The following is an 18623-nucleotide window of genomic DNA, read 5'->3' as shown; positions in this document are numbered from 1 at the left end:
TAATGAGGTCATCATCTCCATGGTCTCCAGCTGAAAATCTGTCACCACTTCAACCTCTGCTGTCTTTTCTGACTAGGGTAGAGGTTATCTTCTGGAAAAACGTGGCAAGGCAAAGGCAGCCTCAGAAAGCTGCGTCTCATAAAGGAAGGAAAACATGCTTTTCTTCAAAGAACAAATCAGCATTAATGCAATAAAATACCCATAGGTCAACTCAAAGGAGAAAAGGGAATTTAACTAAAACGCCTGAACTACTTAAGAGGTTTCCAGGTAATAACCCAAAGAGTATCAAAGAGGCCATTACACGAGGGAAAGTTCAACAAAAATTTCCATGAGACTGATACGGAATTTTTCAAATCATTAAACAAATAATAGTATTGACAAGATTCTAAAGACATTCCAACTTTTCCACTCAAATTCAGTATTTAAGCTCAGTAAGAATCTTCTACATTCCCCAAAGCAAACCACCACTACCAAATTAAACATTAATTTTTAAAAACTGAGACAGACCTAACAAGCTGGGATCTGCTCGAACCATTTTCTGTTTCTTCTTTTTCTTCCCGCTCTGCACAGCCTCAAAGTTGGACTGCTGGTTGTTGCTCTGATTGGTCTGAAAGACTGAATGTAGCGAACTGTGGTTCATCCCCCACACTGAATCCTAGAGAACAAATTAAGGACAAGATTACAGAGCATAGTGAAGTCTGCTTTATTTATACAGAAAATATTCAGAGAGCCCAAAGCACTTCCTATATCCATGTGGCAACACTAGCTACTGATGTATCCACCTCATCTTCCCACAGCATTTCCCAGATCACCACGCAAAAACACTCTGATCTACAGCTGGCCTCAACTGTCAAGTGGTAAAAACTGGCAAGCTGCTTTATTGCCAGGACACTGATGAACCCAGGTGCTGCCTGCAGCCTGCCACAGCCCCAGGGAGAGCAGAGGCTCCTGTACCTGCTGTTGCTGCTGTTGCCTCTGCTGACTGGCTTTCTGTTTGGCACGGCGCTCGAGGAACTGCTTGGCAAACTCCTTGGCCTCAGGAGTATCTCCAAGGTAGGCTCGGATGTAGTCATGGACCTCATAGGGAGACTCCACTTCCTTCAGGAAAGATACAAACGTGGGAACTGCAAGAGGAAGGCAGACCATGAGTGAATGCACGTTGATAGCAAACACACAAATGCAATAAACACTTTTCAATTTCAAAGTGTCAATTTCTGTGTCAAATATCTGCTGGTCTAGGAGCTTGCCCTTCCCAGTTTCCCACAATAAAGCCCTATCATGCAATGCAGGATGGAAATGGATTCTCATCTATCTGCCACATAATGCTTCCATGACCACCAAAAATCCCCAGGAGGGCTCTGGCTGACAGACTTCAGAACTTTTTCAAATCCCACTGATTTGGTATAGTTAGGACAATGAAAACCTAAAAGAGGATGCAGCCAGTTCTTCTAGCCACTATTTAATGATGTCCTTTTACTGAGTGCATGGAAACATTGGTTTAATATCATTACAGTCCCTCAGAACTACTCTATCAGGAAACAGAACAGATAGTGCTCCCCTCATTTCCTTCCATCTCTTACCATCTAGGTTGTTGGCTGTGTTGAGTGCATGAAGCATCTGTTCACACCACTGAGTGAATCCATCCTGGGCTTTATTAACCCCCTGGAACAATTTCAACAGCTTCTCTTCTTCTTCTACCTTCTTGTTTTGTCTACTTGTAATACCTACAGATTTACTGAGGTAAAGAAAATGCATATAATTAGATTATCAGTTACCAGGCTTACCCACAGTACCATATAGAGTACAGTGTTGTAAGACTATTTTACAAGATGCAAACACTTTTTAAGAACAATTTTCTAAGCAGGTGACAAAATGAGCTCTGAATAGTCACCTATTAGCTATTTTTGTTGCCAAAACAGATCCTGAATGACACAGAGAAAAAAAAGGAAAACACATCATGTTCCAACTGCAAACTGATCATGCCAGGAGTAGCAGTATTTCTTTGCAAAAGCTCCTTCTCCAGTTCCTACCTGAGGCTGGCATTGCTTTTGTTTTTATTGGTCGAGTTACGAGGTCCCACTTCCTTAACTGCATCATCCCAGAAACCCATGTTTGAGTTTTTGGTATCAGCATTGCTCCAGATGCTGCTGACTAGGTCAGATGCCCACTGGTTGCTGGGATTTGTGTTTAGAGAGCCCCACACTGAATTCCCAATGCTGGTGTGCAGGTTAGAGTGCTGTTGAGACAACAAAGAGATGCTGGTTATTAGCACAGACCCAGCAGAAAACACATGAACAGACAGAGGGAACTGGCCCAGCTGCTCTCCTCCATGTAGTGATTAGATAAATAAACGTACCGTGGTATTTCTGACTCTGTTCGGCTGCTGGTGCTGCTGTTGCTGCTGTTTCTGCATCTGCCTTGCCTCTTCCTGCTGTATCTCCAGCAGGGACTTGGTGGTGCCTGTTGGTTTGGTGACATTACCCCAGCCTGACAGTTTTTGCTGCTGTTGCTGCTGCTGTTGCTGGAGGGCCTTCATTAGTTCACGCTGCTGACGCCTTTGCTGTTGCATGCAAGACAAAAGTGCTTGTAAATACTTTCATATGATCATTCCTATTCAAAAGCCTAGCTTGGAAACTGGTTTTAAACAGCATTCACTTTCTTCTGGAGAAGCCTGGCTGACCTGTTATTGTTCTGAGCCATTACTGTTCCTCCAAAAAAGGAGATGATTAGGTAACTAGTAAATAAAAATTGTTTATTAGCCTTGGACAGATTAATTTATCAAATCATTCCTGCAGTCAGCTTCTTGGAAGATAACCTTCAAAGTCTCCTATAATCATGTGCTCCCCCCAACCCAACCTCCCTTTAACTGCCCTGGTCTTGTGAATAACTTCAAACATGTTAGAATATAGATGTGAAATAATTGTAAACTGTTTTGTGAATGTATTACACTCCCAGGGTTAAAAGGGTGATGTTTTCCCTTCTTTCAGATTCTTGTACTAAGAAGTGATAAAAACTTTCATACAAGTGCTTCCTGAACCTGTACCTGAAGGACAGGATTTTGAGTAATGCTATTTCAAAAAAACATTCCTCATCCTCACCATTCCTTCTAATAACTGAAGTGACAGCTAAGCAGTGCCACAGCTGAGTCCCCTCTAACAAGTTGCACTCCGCTGCTGTCAGTGTTTACCTCTTCTCGGAGCTGCCGTTCTCGTTCTTCTTCTAACTTTTGGATTTCAGCCAATGACAGTGTGGTCTGGGATTGACAAGCTCCTGAATTTGATTGCTGACCCCATGTTGAAGATGAAGGGAGCTGGGCCAAAAGAGAGATCATCAGGAATTGCAAAATATTTGAGAACACTGCTAGAGTATAATCAGGAAAGAAACTGTATAAACCCAGGGGAAAAGGAAGGCCACCTTTAAAGTTTAACAAAAACCTAGAAAGTACAAAATGGTATAATAATAAAGTATGAAAAAGTAGAAAATATAGATTATACATTCTTTGAATTGCTCTCTGATGTATCAGTCTTTGACACAGTATCAAGAATAATGTAACACATCATGACCTGAAAAAGAGCAATCCATTTAGATTTCAAACACTTCAGGAATTCCAAGCTTTAGAAACTTTGCACTGGCTCTCGCTCAAAAACCATGTGGCAAAAAACCCATCTGTGCCCATGTGTGATGCCTTCCCAGTGTGCTTCCACTGACAGAACATTTTCACTTTTTAATTTGTAACTTTTCCTCTTCCTTCTCTCATCAACTCTTTACTCTCTTCCCTCTCCAGACAGCTCATCCATGCCTGCTCTACCTGAGCTACCACAAATGGCCCTGAATGCAGCTGTGCCTTCACTTCCCATGCTGAAAGGAAGTAGAACTGCAGGACCAGGTTACCTTCATTTGTGCAAGTTGCTGCTGTTGCTGCTGCTGCTGCAGCCGCCGTAAAGCCTCCTGCTGCTGCTGCCTCTGCCTCATGATCTCCTTCTGGCGCTGGAGTTCCAGCTCCTTGCGCTTCCGCTCCTCCTCCTCCAGCCGCTGCCGCGCCGCCTCCTCCTCCATGCGCAGCCGGCTCTCCTCCAGCCGCCGCTGCGCCTCCTCCTCCTCACGCGCCCACTTGGCGGCCTCCTCTTCCTTCCCAGGACACAGAAAGGAACAAGGTCTGAGGAGACTTCACACAATTTAAAATACTCAGCTCTGTGGCATTGATATTCTGACAGAACAGAGAGGGACCATGTTATTCTGAAGGCAATACAAGATTATAGGAAGTCCTTGTAGTTGTTGTGTGCTCCTACCCATCCTGAGCTCACTCAAAACACACCAGGCAACAGTGTGGGAGGTGCTTTGTGTAAGTAACCTCACTCTTGGGTAGCAGCAGTTGTAGGACTTGGATTTGGAGACTGTGCAGTGGTGGTGCAAGTGTCTCTGAGTTTTCTTCAGTAGCTTTTAGGGATACACTTATGAGAAGGGGAGCTTTCCCTGGGGGTATTGCAGATCTGTGAGGCTGTGCCCGTTTCCAGCTCCCTGCCTTTGTGTTTAAGCAGAGCCAGAGAGCTGAGGTGTCAGGGAATGGGTTGGACTCGATCTTGAAGATCTGTTCCAACCTTGTGATTCTGTGATTTGTAATCTGTGATGTCTGTGCTGTTCATTTACCTTTACATTTCTCAGTAATATATTTTATATTTCCTAAAAATAAATGTTGCTCCACCAAAGAACTTGGAAGAGAATGGCATCTCCATAATTCACACCAGCTCATTTCTTATTACTTTCCTTTGAGTAGTTACACACCTTTCAGTCTGAGCTTCTGCCTGCTTATGCTACTTACAGTACCACCACATTTTCAGTGGAATAAAACTTGGCAGAAATAACAGGAAAGAATAGACAGGTGAAAAAGACTGAAATATTTACTGTTGTTACTCAACAGCACAGTTCCAGAGAAGACACTTCTGCTAACAAATTACAGAAATGGTGATGGACATCTTACAAGGGAAGACCCTGAAAAGGCATTTTTAAATACTAACTGTAAATTCTGACATGGAAATTAATGTGAAGCCAATTAGTTTGACCAAGGGACTGAGAGAGTATCAATTAGGGGACTGGAAGCTTAAGTTCCCCAATAGGGACTTCTAATACTGACCCCAAGGAGAAAAAAATCCTGTTAATAAGAACAAAAAGGAAAGAAAAAAAAAAGTTGAAACTCTGGTAGTGTATACAGACTTGGCATTGCACAGAAAAACTGCCAAAACTGACCAATTCAGATGATACTGAAGATAACAAAGTAAAGGCCAGAGAGAGCTAATTCAAAACAAACAGTTATTCTGATACTGTACTCTGCCTCAGAAAGGAGTACAAACACTGTGCTGCAAAGCCATTCTTAATGCTAAATTTGAAGGGACAACACTCACTCCTCCCACCCCAAATCTCTTTACTAAGGGTGTATTAGATTCTGGTTTTGTCTGAAGTCAGGATACAGGTAAACAAGCTTTTTTCACTCCATTTGATACTCTCTGCAAGCTCTGCTTTCTTTGACAAAAACAGTTTTGATCTCTCAAGCACTGCTGCAAATTTCAAAGCCTGTTTGTTGTTGCAAACCTCCATAATTAAACAGAAGAGGTCCCTTTTGTCATTTTTCACCTGTTTACGAATTAACTCCTCTCGCTGACGCCTTTCCTCCTCCTCTCTTCTTCTCTCCTCCAATCTCCTAAGTGCTTCCTCCTGTTGTTGCCTCTCCTCCTCCTCTCGCTGCCGCCTTAGTGCAATTTCCTGCTCCCGTTGTCGCCTGAGGGCCTCCTCCTGGAGTTGGGAACAAAATGTCAGTCTATAAATGCCATTTTATCAACAGACAACATCAGAACACAGATCACAGCATTGTCTGGCCAAATAAGCAGCCTCAAGAAAAGCTCCCTAGCTCCAAACTAAGCTCTACCAAAACAGTGCATTAAGCACAACAACCCCACGTGTAGTTCTGATGCAATGCGCATCTCCTACATCAATTATTTTAATGAAAACCAGAAGACATTAATTGCTCATCTTTGGTTTTAAAAATAATGGCATTGAGAATGACAACAAAAGGTGAGACTCCTCTTTTCACTATGTAGCACTAAACAGTTGAACATTAGATCTATAAATATTCCAAAGTGTGGGTATCAACTCCTTCTGGGGGGGCTGTCAGCTGTAAGTTGGAAGCTTTTCCTACTTACAGGAGTTTCTGAATAGTGACTGTTCAAGAGCACTACAAAACTCAAACACATCTGCAGACACCAGAAAGAATCAGATGCAGCCCAGTGCACTTAAGGACAGTTACTTTTGAAGTCTCAAGGGCTTTGACTGGGCTCTCCCTATACTATTTAAATTATGGGTAATAAGAGATCTCTTAGGGACTTTGATTTTGGATTATCCCTAAATTATTTAAATAATTTCCAATAACGTATATTCTGTTTTTCAAGTACTAAAATTGTTTACTTAACTTAAAAATTAAATATTAGCACCCTTTCCTATCAACGTAAATGGACATTTTTCCATTCTACTATTTGAGTTTTTTTGAGGAATAGGGGACAAGTAGGTTCCTGTATACTGTTAAATGGGATTCCACCTGGGGACCTCGTCCACCAGTTCTGACTTTCCCTTGCATAAAAAAGCTGTCGTTTTTTCAGCCTTTTCTGACCTGTGATGTTCAGCAACTGAGTTAAGGCCACCCTCCTTTCTCACCCCTCCTGTTGTCTGACTTACCCTACCAGTTCAACCTGAAGATCTTAATTTTTGGACCAGAACCTTTTTAAGCTTTCTGAATTTTGTATTTCCCTTTAAAAATGGCCACAACCACAATCACACTCCTGCAAGTTTTTAATAAGCAATACATTATTCATAGGATGAGTGGGGATTAATTGTGCAGCACAGATGTAAACTCTGGTAAATCAAGGAAGTCAATTGTGAAAATTAAGACCCTTTTATCCAATCTGACACCAAAGCTTCATGTACAGACAGCACAGATAAACTCACTACAGCTCCCTGAACCACTGCCCTGGGTTTTTCTCTGACAATGAATTTCAGATGCCTACAACAAAACTGTCAGTAGACAGAAGATCTTTTATAAGTAATCCCATGGCACTGAACAGGTGCTGGCTGCAAGCCAACAATTCACTCATATTCCTGAATGTCATATAAGTGGTTTGGTGCTAGATGTAAGTGCAGTAAGTGTTTTTTTTTCACTAACTAGACATAGAACAATAGCCTGTGATTCATTTTCTCATTAATCAAATCAGCTTCAAGTGCAAGACATAGCACCTGAACCATTTTTGAAATTTGGGCCTTTAACTGTATTAACTGGACACATGCAATCAAGTCACAATAATCAAGTGTCCCCAGTACAAGTTCTGGAAAACTTCTGCTTTTATTGAAAAGGCTGCTGAGTAGGCTGAAGGTGTCAGTGTTTTTTGTTTGCCTGGAGACCCCAGAGCAGGATCTCAGCTCAGGAGTGCTCAGTGCCAGCCACTCTGGGGCTCTCACTGACACAGCACATGGTACCTGGGAGAGATGAGCAACGTCACCGAGCCCTCCTGTGGGACAACCCTTCAGTGACAGCCCTGCCCTCCTCCCCCCTTGGGAAACAAGGCTAGAAGTGCCATTAAAAAGCTGTACAGATCTCCTTGCTCAGGCAAGGAGAGACACTGTTGAATGACATGAGTAAAAGACTTCTCTCCCCTACAGAACTAAAGATGAACAGTGTTTTACTGACACAAAAAACCCTGTAAGAGATGAAAAGCTGGGAAACACAGCCTTTTTTTCTGGCTCTTCACAGCTAGAAAGATGTTGTCTTAATATTTATTTCTGTATCTCATTATTTGATGTTTTTGTTTGAGCATGTGACCGAAACCATTCAAAGCCCTCCAGCTTTCTGCCACTGACTGGTATGGGAAACAATCAATCCTTTGGTTCTTAGTGTTCCCATGTTTGTAGATATCTGCTCCAAGACATTCCCAATGTTCTTTAGCATCTTTCTTAGTAATTGTTTTCACACATCTTGCTGTATAGAAAGCTTATTTCACATCTTTTAAAATATCTGTCATCTTACAAAAAAAATCCTTATGCAGCAATCCCCAGTTCAATAGACTCTGGATTTTTAAATGAAATAGAGAATTTTTTGCAGTCGGTGACAACTGCAATTCTGCTTGTCTGTGTTACTAAGGCTCACAAATCTTTTTGTTCTCCTCTTTGAAACAGGTATTTTAAAGGGAGAACTAAAGAAGTAATTCAGAGAAAACAATTATTAACTGGTTATTAAACCTCAAATTTTGTTCCTGAAAGCAATCAATTATTACAAAATAGAAGATACCAGACCAGAGACAAAAACAAAATACAGGAGCTACACAAGCTGGGCATTACTGTTTTCAATTCTACAGTGCAAAGTAATTGATGAAAACTGTGAACAGAACTGAATTCAACATTTGGTATGACATTTCAACCTACAGAATTGAACTTCTATTAGGTTTTTTTTTTATTTAGAATTCACCATCAACAGCATATTTACTAACCTTATATACTAGTCTTTTATGCAGTATTACATCAAAAGCCTTCCTGAAGTCCAGGCAGATTAAGTCTACTGCTTCACCCCTCTCAGCTCTCACTGTCATCTCCTCAAAAGAAGTTAATCAAATTTGTTAAGCATCATCTCCTCTGCATAAATCCATGCTAATAAATCAGTTCATCCCTGAGTCTATAATGCCTTTTAGTACAGAAGTTAGATTCAAATAATGACCAGTTTCTTTTTTTAATACAGAATACAATGTTATTTTCTCTTTCCAGAGAAGTGCTTCAACTCTTTGTTACCTTTTCAAGACATTACTGCTCAGAATTAAGCATTGTGGCAATTATTGCATTGGTAATGAACTAAGATACTTGCTGTTACTGCTTTCAACCCCGTTCTGCTTCCTTCATATAAATAGTTATTTCCCATGGCATCTCAGAACAAGAGAGTCAGACTGTTTACTGTACAAATCCAAAGTGGACAACAAAACTTTGGAATTTAACAGACATTGTTATACACAGAGGCAAAACTGTTAGTGAAAAGAAACAATCCAAGTCTACTTGAAGCCAGCACAAATGACACAAATTGAGTTATCAGCTGAAAAATGTGTTCTTGTTATTGAACCAGATCTAAAGCAATGAATCTCAAAAGTTAAACTTTTGAGTATATTATTGCTTCAGTGTTAGTTTGACCTCAAGTGGAGGATGCTTTTCTGTACAGCATAATGACTTCCTGCATACAAAACATATACACTAAAGCAAGGAGCCATTTATTTGCAGACTTGATTCCAAAAGATACCATGAAATTATCTATGTATTATACTGTACCAATTAAAATATACCTTCTGTGACAAAACCCAAACCCTGAGTGAAGAGAGATCTACAATGATCTTCCAAACAAATCTAGAGATTCTAGAGGCTTCCTCAGAAGTGTCTGATCCTTAAAGCAGGAACATGCTTTACAGCTGCCTACCTAAGCTTGTAAGAAATATTATAAAGGACAGAATTATTTAGTATTTTTGCCTATAATTCATGTGGTACTTTTCAGGATATTTACTAACTCCCTAGTGAATAAGCTCAGCCTTGTGCTTGCCCTTATCCTTCACATGCAAAGTGAAAACTTCAACTTTTACTGTCTTTCCCTCCTGCAACACTTAAGGAATAGCTACATTTTCTTCCATACAGAATTCAGAAGTAAATGCTAGACATGCCAAACTAGTAATGTCTCCATTGTGTATTCCTGGATGATTAAGAATGTACAATTCCTACATTCATTCCCCTACTGCAACACTGATCACACAACTCTTTTTAAGAAATATGCTTGATCAAACTACATCCCTTCCTTTCCCAAGTATCAACTCAAGTAAAAAAGCTGACTCTATTACCCAGATAATAATTTATTAAAAAAAATTTACTAGGTTAAAAAAAAGAACAGAGGAAAAATAAGCTGAATGTCACATCACTTTTTGTCCACCTATAGCCCTCTACCTCTTATTCATTTGAAACAGTTGCTCAAGCTCTATCTACTCCAGAACTTATCTTCATAAAACACTTGACTGCATAAATGGGAAATAAAGATGAAAACATGCAGTAACTGGGTAACTAACTAAAGTCTAACATTGACATTAAGAAGTTGAGAGGGAATATTCCACATGGAATAAAGGCCCTGTTCTCACCAACAGAAACCTATCTTAAAGTGAACCATCAAGCCCATGTCTCAGATTGAAGGTTGGGCTCTTAAAAAAAAATCAATAATGGAAGAATCATAATATACTCACATGAAAAATATTAAAACTGTCTTCATACACACCTACCAAAGATTACTTAGACCCCACAGGATTCTTAAAGTGAGTTTTATAAATTATTATAATTAATTAGAGATTAACTACATTGGGGAAACTCACTTGCTTCCTGCGGGCCAGTTCTTCTTCTTCCCGTCGTTTCCTCTCATCTTCCTGCTGCCTCCTAAGTAGCTCTTCTTGTTGCCTCCGAAGCTCCTCCTGCCTTTTCCTCTCCTCTTCCTCTCGTTTGGCCCTCATTTCCACTTCTCTCCTCTCTTGCTCTAGCTACAATTCACATAAAACTATACTCAGATGCAGGTAACGTATTCCTACACCATTTCTTAGGGCAACTCTGCTGACAATATAGGAACAGCTTAATAGATGAAGCCTCTAGCAGATGTTCTCCCTTAATTGCAATTTTACCTATCAGCTGGCTGCCTACTGAGGTCAGATTCCTGAAACAGTCCAGAACACTTTTGGACAAATTCTGTTTGTAACAAACACCAGTTTTCCAGTCAGTCTTTCTACATCAGCTCCTCAAAATACCCTCTGACTTTAGAAGTGAGTATTGAGCTGCTTCGCAGTTATCATAAAACAGTAATTTTCAGGAAATGTACAGAATGATAGAGGTTCAAACTCACAAACAATTTAGTACTACAGTATATGTAGAATAACCATAGAAAATAGGACTCATGATTCCCCAAACCAGTCTGGGTGAAAATCACGAGGATTAGGAGCACAACTACTTGGTCTCAACTCAGGGTTTGGCCTGACAGCTCACGATGATCACATTTTAAAACAGGTGGCTAGTGAAGAGGTTTTAATCACAAATGTAGAACACAAACACTATTTCAGAGGTCAGTAGTACCTCCACAGCAATGGTTTCCAAACAGCTGTCAACAAGGATTTCATAACTTGTTTTTATAACCCCTATTCTCTTTATGGTGTTTTCCATGAAAATCTAGTCAAAATCATCCATTCAAGAGCTGAGTCTTCCATTGGCTCAAGAATCACAATTACATTGCAGAAGAGCAATTCCAACTTCTTACAGTACAAAACAGTTTCTGACCTTTGCAGCCTTGGCCTTCTCGAGCTGCTGAAGTTGTTCTAGAGCTGGTCCCTGAGCTGCAGTATCAATGGGCAGATCCCAGACACTGCTTCCTTCCCAGACTAGACAGTGAAGAAAACAAACATTGACAAGTAAAAATAAGCACATGAACAACACATAACTGAAAGGGGAGAATCTTGTGTATGCTGTTACTATGTTTTAGGAACCAAAATCATGTTAACACTTCTGCTTTAGTCAGTAGAGGGCAACCTTATCCTCCTGGATAACAAGGCCAGTCTGTGACTGAAGGAAGGCTGGGATTCCCCTGAAGTTCCACAAAAAAACCAGCTATTCCAGCTCCTCCCACCAGAGCAGAACACCCTTAGAGATCCCTTCATATCAAGACTTCCATAACCACTGGAAAAATTACCATATTCTTCACCGCTCTCAAATGAAATTTCTACTGCCAGGCAAAGTAGGCTAATCCAGTTAAACATCATGATGCAGAAATAATTTCCCTTTGTGTCAAAAAGTGAGGGATCATCTCATAGATGCTGATTCTTTACACGTGGACTTTTCCCAAGAGACCTGACCCAGGCTAAGCACCTTACCTGTAGGCTGTGAAGCTGACTGAAGTTCCCATATTGAGCCAGTGTCCGGCACTGACACAGACCTTGTGACAGGTGGCATCATGTTCTGTTCAGATATTCTGTAATACCAACAGGAAGAGTCAACACGCCACTTCCAGGGAGAGGAGTGCTCTCAACACGTATGAGATTCAGTAACTTGTAACATACTGCTTTCCTTCCACACCTCTATTCAAAACAAAAATATGATGTGGACAACAGTAGTTGTTTGCAGAGTTCTTGCTGATCTCACCCCTGCTAAGTCAAGGGCTAAGCTACAGTTTTGCATTTGTTGCTTAGAGGCCAGTTTGAGGAACAAGCACTCAGTACTGCAGAACTGGCAAAGCTCCTCGGTGACCAGCACAGCGTATCTGTCAGACAGGTACAATTCATCTCCTCATTTCCATAATCACTCTGAGGCAAAGATTACATATATAATCAAGTACTCCATATTCTGAAACTGTTTCCTATTATTCTAAAACATACTTCTATTCATTACTATCTTTAACACACATAATCCTAAAATATGAGAAAACTTAACTAGGGCCAACAGCTGACACAATGTAATTATTGTTATACACAAACTAGAGCACAGGAAGAACAGAATTCAGTTCAAGTCTGGGCTAGCTCACCTCATCTTCAGGGCCTGGAACTGTTGAAGGAGAATAGCGAGCTGCTGCTGCTGCTGGGATGAGAGGGCTGCCTTCTGCTGCTGAGCCAGCATCTGTGCATACTGTTGTCTTCAAAAGAGAAGCAGATAAATGGTATTTGTTCACTTATGCCCAAGCTGCAGGCAGATTTATGCCCTAAGACTAATGCCCACTGACATATATAATGTACATACTAAATACTAAAGGAAACCACAGAACAGGAGCTTGGCAAGAATCAAAATACAAGAATATAGCCAGTTGGCTCACATAAGCAGAACCAGACTTCTCTTCACCCTCAGCTATGTCACCTGGCTATTACTGCCTCATGTTTTTCTTTAAGTTGTGCAACACTACTTCCTTTTTTGTCTAAATTCCATAATTTTAGCTCAAATTAGTCTGGCTTGATCACTGCCCACCTGCAATCAGTCTCTTCCCCAGTATGTCACGGCATTGCCTAGCACAGGAGCAGGCTCTTGCCTCATTCAATCATGAGCTGACAATCAGTACTGAAAAACTATAGTCATGACACATGCTTTCAGGATCCCCTGAAAAAGCAGTCTGACTGCTTTCTTTCCTTCAAGCTGCCAGGAGCTGGCCATAACCAAACAACTGACAGCTTTGGGAAAATGGATTTCAAACCGCTTTGCCCAGCAGGACCTTTCACTGATTTTCAAAGAGCTGAGCAAGCAGACCAAAGGTAAGTTCCACCTTCTCCATCTCCAGATCCAAAGATGTGTAGCCTTCTCCTGACATCAAAACATCTGAAGGTCATTACCAGGACACCTGGGATTCAGGCTGACCCTAACAGCTACCTATAAAGCAAGTCTCACCAAAATCTATGTGTGACACTGGAAAGGATTCTGAAAAGTGCCTGAGGCAGATAAACTGCCCTAATCCTGTGCACTAGAAACATCTCCAGTGTTTGTGGAAGCAGCTATTGCTGTTGGAGGTGAAGCACTCCCAGCCCCACTGACTCTCCAGATGACTAAAAACACAAAATAGAACACAGCCACTGGAAGATCTCTGGGACAAGAGGTCTTACTGTATTAGAAGATGCTGATACTGCAGGTGCTGCATTTGGATTAGAGCCAACTCTTGTTGTCTAGTCAGTCGCTCTTGGTCCAGCTCACCCTGTGTTCAGAGATAAAACATTCTTTTTCAATAACATATAGACAAAGAGTAGAAGATTGCAAATGCAAGCAATGCAGAAGTTGTATTTTTACCAGAAAAAAAAACAAAAATAGAAAAATACCTAGACATCAAGATTTACAAAGCCTGTGAAATGCACAGCACCTTTATATATCACAGTACCCAGCCTGCCAGCCACACCAAGCATTTTTAAATTACATGTCTGTTCTACTCTTGCAAAAGTAATCTAACACCAAGTTCAGCTTTGGTGCTTGGAACACCTGCAATTCCAAGACAGAGTAGATGACACCTAAATTCAATTCCCAGTTGTTAGAGGAATATTTCAATACTGTAACTGTCACATAATTACCAGATGTGGAAGTGGTGCTGGGCCTGGAGTGAAGGGAACCCTGCCCCACATTTTCATGATGTCTCCAAGCGGCTGGAAAGTCTCATCACAGGCTCTCTTCACCAACAGTGACATTGTGAAGTATCCAGCCTGGAACCACTCTGCCATCTCCTGATTACTGAATGGACCTGAAATGACATCAGCCAACACACGTTGTGGGGAAAGGGAAGAAGGCCAGGTTCAGCACGTTGGGAACAGGGAGCTGGCTGTGGTCACACAGTGCCCAGCAGCAGGCATTGATTGCTGTCTGCCTCACCCACTCGTGGGGACACTGCCCATCCAAGGCTGGAGTGTCCATGCACACCTGCACAGGGGCTACAGCACTGCCCCACAGCCTCAGGAAAAGTGCCTGATGGCTTTCAGCTTGCCTTGGAGGGAGACAGGCCAGCTCTGGGGTGAAAGCCAAGCAGCCACCAGGGTGTGGGGCTTGGTGCTGCTAACCCCCCTGCTGTCCTCCAGCAGCACTTACTGCTTCAGGCTCACAGCTTCCACCCTGGAGCTCAGCAGCATCTGCTGCCTGACACTGCTCAAACCACCAGTGCTGCCTTCCCCACTGCACTGCACAGACAATTAAACAATCTTAGCCTGCTTCAACTCCTGCCTTCAAACAGAGGAATCCTCATGTTGTACACAAGTACATTCTTTAAGATAATGAGGATCAAGTTTCTTTCCTTTGTAAAAAAATCTACATTTTTCCTTCTCTTTTTTCTAAGAAAGATTTCAGTCATGCCTTTCAAAGGAGGGTTCCTATATTAATTTTACATATTCAAATACATAGAAAACCAGTATAAAAATATTATTTAACCAAGTAAGAACCACATAAATAAGTTCTGCAAGACATCTTCTAAAAAGTAGGAACATTCAGTAACCATTGCCTTCTCTGTAAGGAGTTTCTCTAGAAGGCAATTCCTCCTAGAGAATATGAAACCACTAGAGGTTATCCCAAGAAAAGAAAAATTAATTGGCAGTGTTTGCTTCTTGATGTCACATTGAAGTACTTAATCCTACAATAAAAATATTTAGATTGTCACCCACCAATAAACACTGAGCAGTGACTGACATACACTGAGCAAATAAAAGCACTTGATGGTTAACATTCTTTAAACTTAAAAGAGATGAAAAAAACCCCTAAAGACGTGCAATACCTGCAGACAAGAGATTGACACAGACCCCACAAACAACATCCCCACCAATCCTATCTAGTGCTCACAGCTGAGAAGTCATTCCCACTACACAGTGTGAAGTCCAGCAAGGAAGGAATTCACTGTTTAGCTGCACTTTTGGGAAGCAGATAAGCAGCTGCTAAACCAAGCCCTAGGACCTCCAAAAGAAATGTACCTTCTGAAAGCAAAGGTGCAAGTCATGAAAGTTAAGAAATATGAAAGGCCTGCTTCAAATCTTATTTACAAAAAAAAATTCTTAAGCAAAAACTGAAAGCAGGGAGCGGTTCCTATCTATTAGATGAACTAACAAAGCAGTGGCTGCAAGTGCAATTTAAACTGAGATTCTGCACTGGCTGCTGGAAACTTGACTCCTCTTTGCCCTCGATTCTAAACAAACCACCCTCCCTGACTATTCCACGTCTTCAGGCTGATTTCAAGGCTTCTTGTGGATTCTTTACAGCTACTTGAGTGGTCACATTCCTTGTTTGTTTCCACTGTTATCTGGACATCTGAGTAACTAATGGAATGTGAAACAGGTTTTAGTCTAACCTAATTTACAGGAACATGAAGTCATGGCAAACCTCAGCCCTGATAAAGCACAGTTCTGGACGTTCAGCCTGCTGAGCTCATGGGGGCAGTGATGGGTCGAAGATATTTTCAAAACCTAGCTCTAGAAGGGTAAATTCCCTGTGCTGCTTTTGTAAAAAGAAGCTTCAGCATCTGTTGGTGGTAATTCTGTGAAGAACTCTAACAATTCTGTGAAACAAAAGAGGAAGTGTAAATGGCACAGACCTACCCTGAATTTCTCCTTGTGGATCTTTGTAGTACCACTTCTGCATGGCTTCGTGAAACAGGGGCATAGAGGAGCCCTTTGCTCTGTGCTCTTGGATTTTTGCTGCTAGTCTTTCATCATCAAGGGCACTGTCCTGCAGATATGCCACCATTTTTTCTGCTTGCTGCAAGAGACATCAAAACCAGCAAGAAATACAAGAGTTAGATGAGGGCTTAGAGATTTGGAAATGAGTGCACCAAACACAACCAACCTTGTGCTACCCAGTGCTCCAGAGTGTACTGGGAATGACAGGCAGCCCCAGGACAGGAGTGATGGCTACACAAACCTGGAGCTCTGTCTGCCACACCTGTCAGGCAGAATCCTGAGCAAGCACAATTCTCCTGCTTACAAAAAGCTTTAGAGCAACTTGCCAAGGAGGTCCCATGCAGTATCACAGAAAAAAAAAAAGGCATGAGAGCATGAACACAAAGAAGGTTGTCCATCTGCACAAAGAAGGTTCTCCATCTCAGCAGTCACTACAGTTCCATCAACACAGTGTTGTGATTCACTTACAGAATTTTGGTAGGGTTTTTGTTTGATGGTTTGTCTGGGGATTTTAATAGACATATATATAATTTCTCAAGGCAAATCAAAATGCTACTTAACAGTGATCATAAGCATGATGGTCTCTAGCTCTTTAAACTGGGTATAGCATAGAAAAATACAACAGCTTCAATTATTTGCAAAAAAAACCAGAGAGAAGCAGCTTTCAGTATACATTGTGGAGTGTAAAGTTTTAGGTGCATTTCTGATTTTATGGGCTTCAAATATTTGCTGCATTCCACATTCCTCCAGTCTCAAGACTGTCAACAACAAAGGAATTAGAGAAATTTTACCTGCTCTAGGTGTTTGAGGCCCTCTTCATCATCTGGATCAGTGGGAATGTTGCCCATGCCTGGAGCAGCTGTGACAGGTGTTTGAACAGGCCGCAGAGCAGGATTTGAATTGGAAACAGGAGGAGAAAGATGAGCAGAAGCAGCTGTGTCTACAGAAATCTGTGGCAAAGGTTGAGCAAGAGAAGCCAAATCTAAAGAAAAATGTTTAAGTTAGTCCATTATCTTTAACATAAATAACAATTACTCTTAAGAACTTAATGCAGAGAATATTCAAATTTAATTTGGTGCTCAAATTTAGCACCAAAGCATGAGTATTTTCATATCTTCCTGAATGTACTGCTTAGAGCACAGGTAAGCAGCCTCACTTCAAGGAACAAACAGTTTAGCTCTATCAGTGCAGAACTCAGCACTTCTGAGCATGCCCCCTTTCCTGGCCACGTACATTTGTCCAGACTATTCTGCTGTACCACAGAGAGGCACATCCACAACTGGCTGATGTTTCTCTGGACTGCATTTCAGTGTGAGGTATCAGTGCACTGCAAGCATTTGAGATGGCATATCCAACAAATCCTGTATTTATAGACCAGTTGGTGAATCTGGCTTTCCATCACCAGTCCTTGCCTCTTTTAAGGGGCCACGATTATTCACAGTGAGTAATGGAAACTTACTAAATTTATCTGTCAGGTTTATTACCTTCCCCTCTGTTGGACATTTTGGCTGACAGTGTATTCTCCACTCGATTCTCTTTATCTTCTGTTTTTTCTGTTCTTTCTGGCACAGACTCTTCCTTCCTTTCAAAAAGATTTGTCTGCAGTGGGTCTGGAGGCTGGGATTTCGGTGGGGTGTCTGACCTGGCAGCTGGAGATGATGCCTGAGCTGCTTCTTCCACTGCTTCTGCAACAAGGCACAGGTCTAAGTAACTGAGTTAACAGAAATTCTACACTGACAGTTGCAGGAGAAGTCCCCCCTACCTGCCACTATTCTTTCTGTTTTCTCCCCCTCCTTCTTGGTCTTTTCATGATCTTTGGCTTCTTCATTGTGGCTCCCTTCAGAATCAGACCTTTCCTCCCCTTCCTCCACAGGCCTGAAGTCCATCTCCTGTTCCTCTGGTATTGGCTCCTTCTGCACTTTCTGCAAAGTCAACGCAATCATCCATAACCCACCTGACACCACAGGACATTTGCACCGAGCGACCCAAGGGCCCAAAGCAGCTTTTCACCTTTAAAGAGAGAAACGCTCCAGAGGAGTCAAAGGTGCCCATCTCCTCCTCTGCATCCTCCAAGCACCACTCAGGGAGACTGTCCCTGTCGTCGTCCATGCTGCCGCTGCCGCAGCGCACGCGGCGATAGCCCCGCTCGTCGTCTCGGTCCCGGAAATCAAACTCGAACCTCCGCCGTCGCTCCATGTGCTCCCGCCAGCCTGCGGAATGAGGGCCGTCTAAGGCAGGGAAAGGAGCTTTACCACACAGGCCTGGGGCAGTGCTCACACACTGGGGAAGGGACACTGACAGCAATTCACAAAGCTGCTACACGCTACAGCCCGCCTACGAACAGGCAACTTCAAGGACAAGGCAAATAAGCAGAAGACTTTCAAATGTTGTCTGCTGTATATCCTCACATAATAAGCATTAAAA

At 41.9% G+C, this 18623-nt stretch overlaps 1 protein-coding gene across 12 annotated transcripts in view; it reads right to left on the bottom strand.

The window, feature by feature from the left end:
- Positions 1–18623, bottom strand: part of GIGYF2 (GRB10 interacting GYF protein 2) — a 75601-nt gene that overhangs the window by 2036 nt on the left and 54942 nt on the right. For 5 of the 12 annotated variants that reach the window (XM_074546986.1, XM_074546985.1, XM_074546994.1 and 2 more), the window contains 20 exons: positions 18210–18427; positions 17962–18121; positions 17684–17884; positions 16991–17181; positions 16119–16278; positions 14121–14287; positions 13665–13753; positions 12605–12712; positions 11958–12055; positions 11368–11468; positions 10422–10583; positions 8526–8627; positions 5629–5787; positions 3892–4128; positions 3188–3310; positions 2357–2560; positions 2036–2236; positions 1581–1740; positions 955–1124; positions 508–655 (listed from right to left, as the gene is read on the bottom strand). In XM_074546986.1, coding sequence (XP_074403087.1) covers positions 508–655; positions 955–1124; positions 1581–1740; positions 2036–2236; positions 2357–2560; positions 3188–3310; positions 3892–4128; positions 5629–5787; positions 8526–8627; positions 10422–10583; positions 11368–11468; positions 11958–12055; positions 12605–12712; positions 13665–13753; positions 14121–14287; positions 16119–16278; positions 16991–17181; positions 17684–17884; positions 17962–18121; positions 18210–18427 — 3159 coding nt within the window. Of the gene's footprint in view, positions 1–507; positions 656–954; positions 1125–1580; positions 1741–2026; positions 2237–2356; positions 2561–3187; positions 3311–3891; positions 4129–5628; positions 5788–8525; positions 8628–10421; positions 10584–11367; positions 11469–11957; positions 12056–12604; positions 12713–13664; positions 13754–14120; positions 14288–16118; positions 16279–16990; positions 17182–17683; positions 17885–17961; positions 18122–18209; positions 18428–18623 lie in introns of those variants that run through there. The other 7 variants (XM_074546989.1, XM_074546990.1, XM_074546991.1 and 4 more) reach the window with 7 other exon arrangements.

Source organism: Zonotrichia albicollis, chromosome 9 (genome assembly GCF_047830755.1).
Source record: "Zonotrichia albicollis isolate bZonAlb1 chromosome 9, bZonAlb1.hap1, whole genome shotgun sequence".
Lineage (NCBI taxonomy): Eukaryota > Metazoa > Chordata > Aves > Passeriformes > Passerellidae > Zonotrichia > Zonotrichia albicollis.
This window is presented reverse-complemented; position numbering and strand designations above follow the sequence as displayed.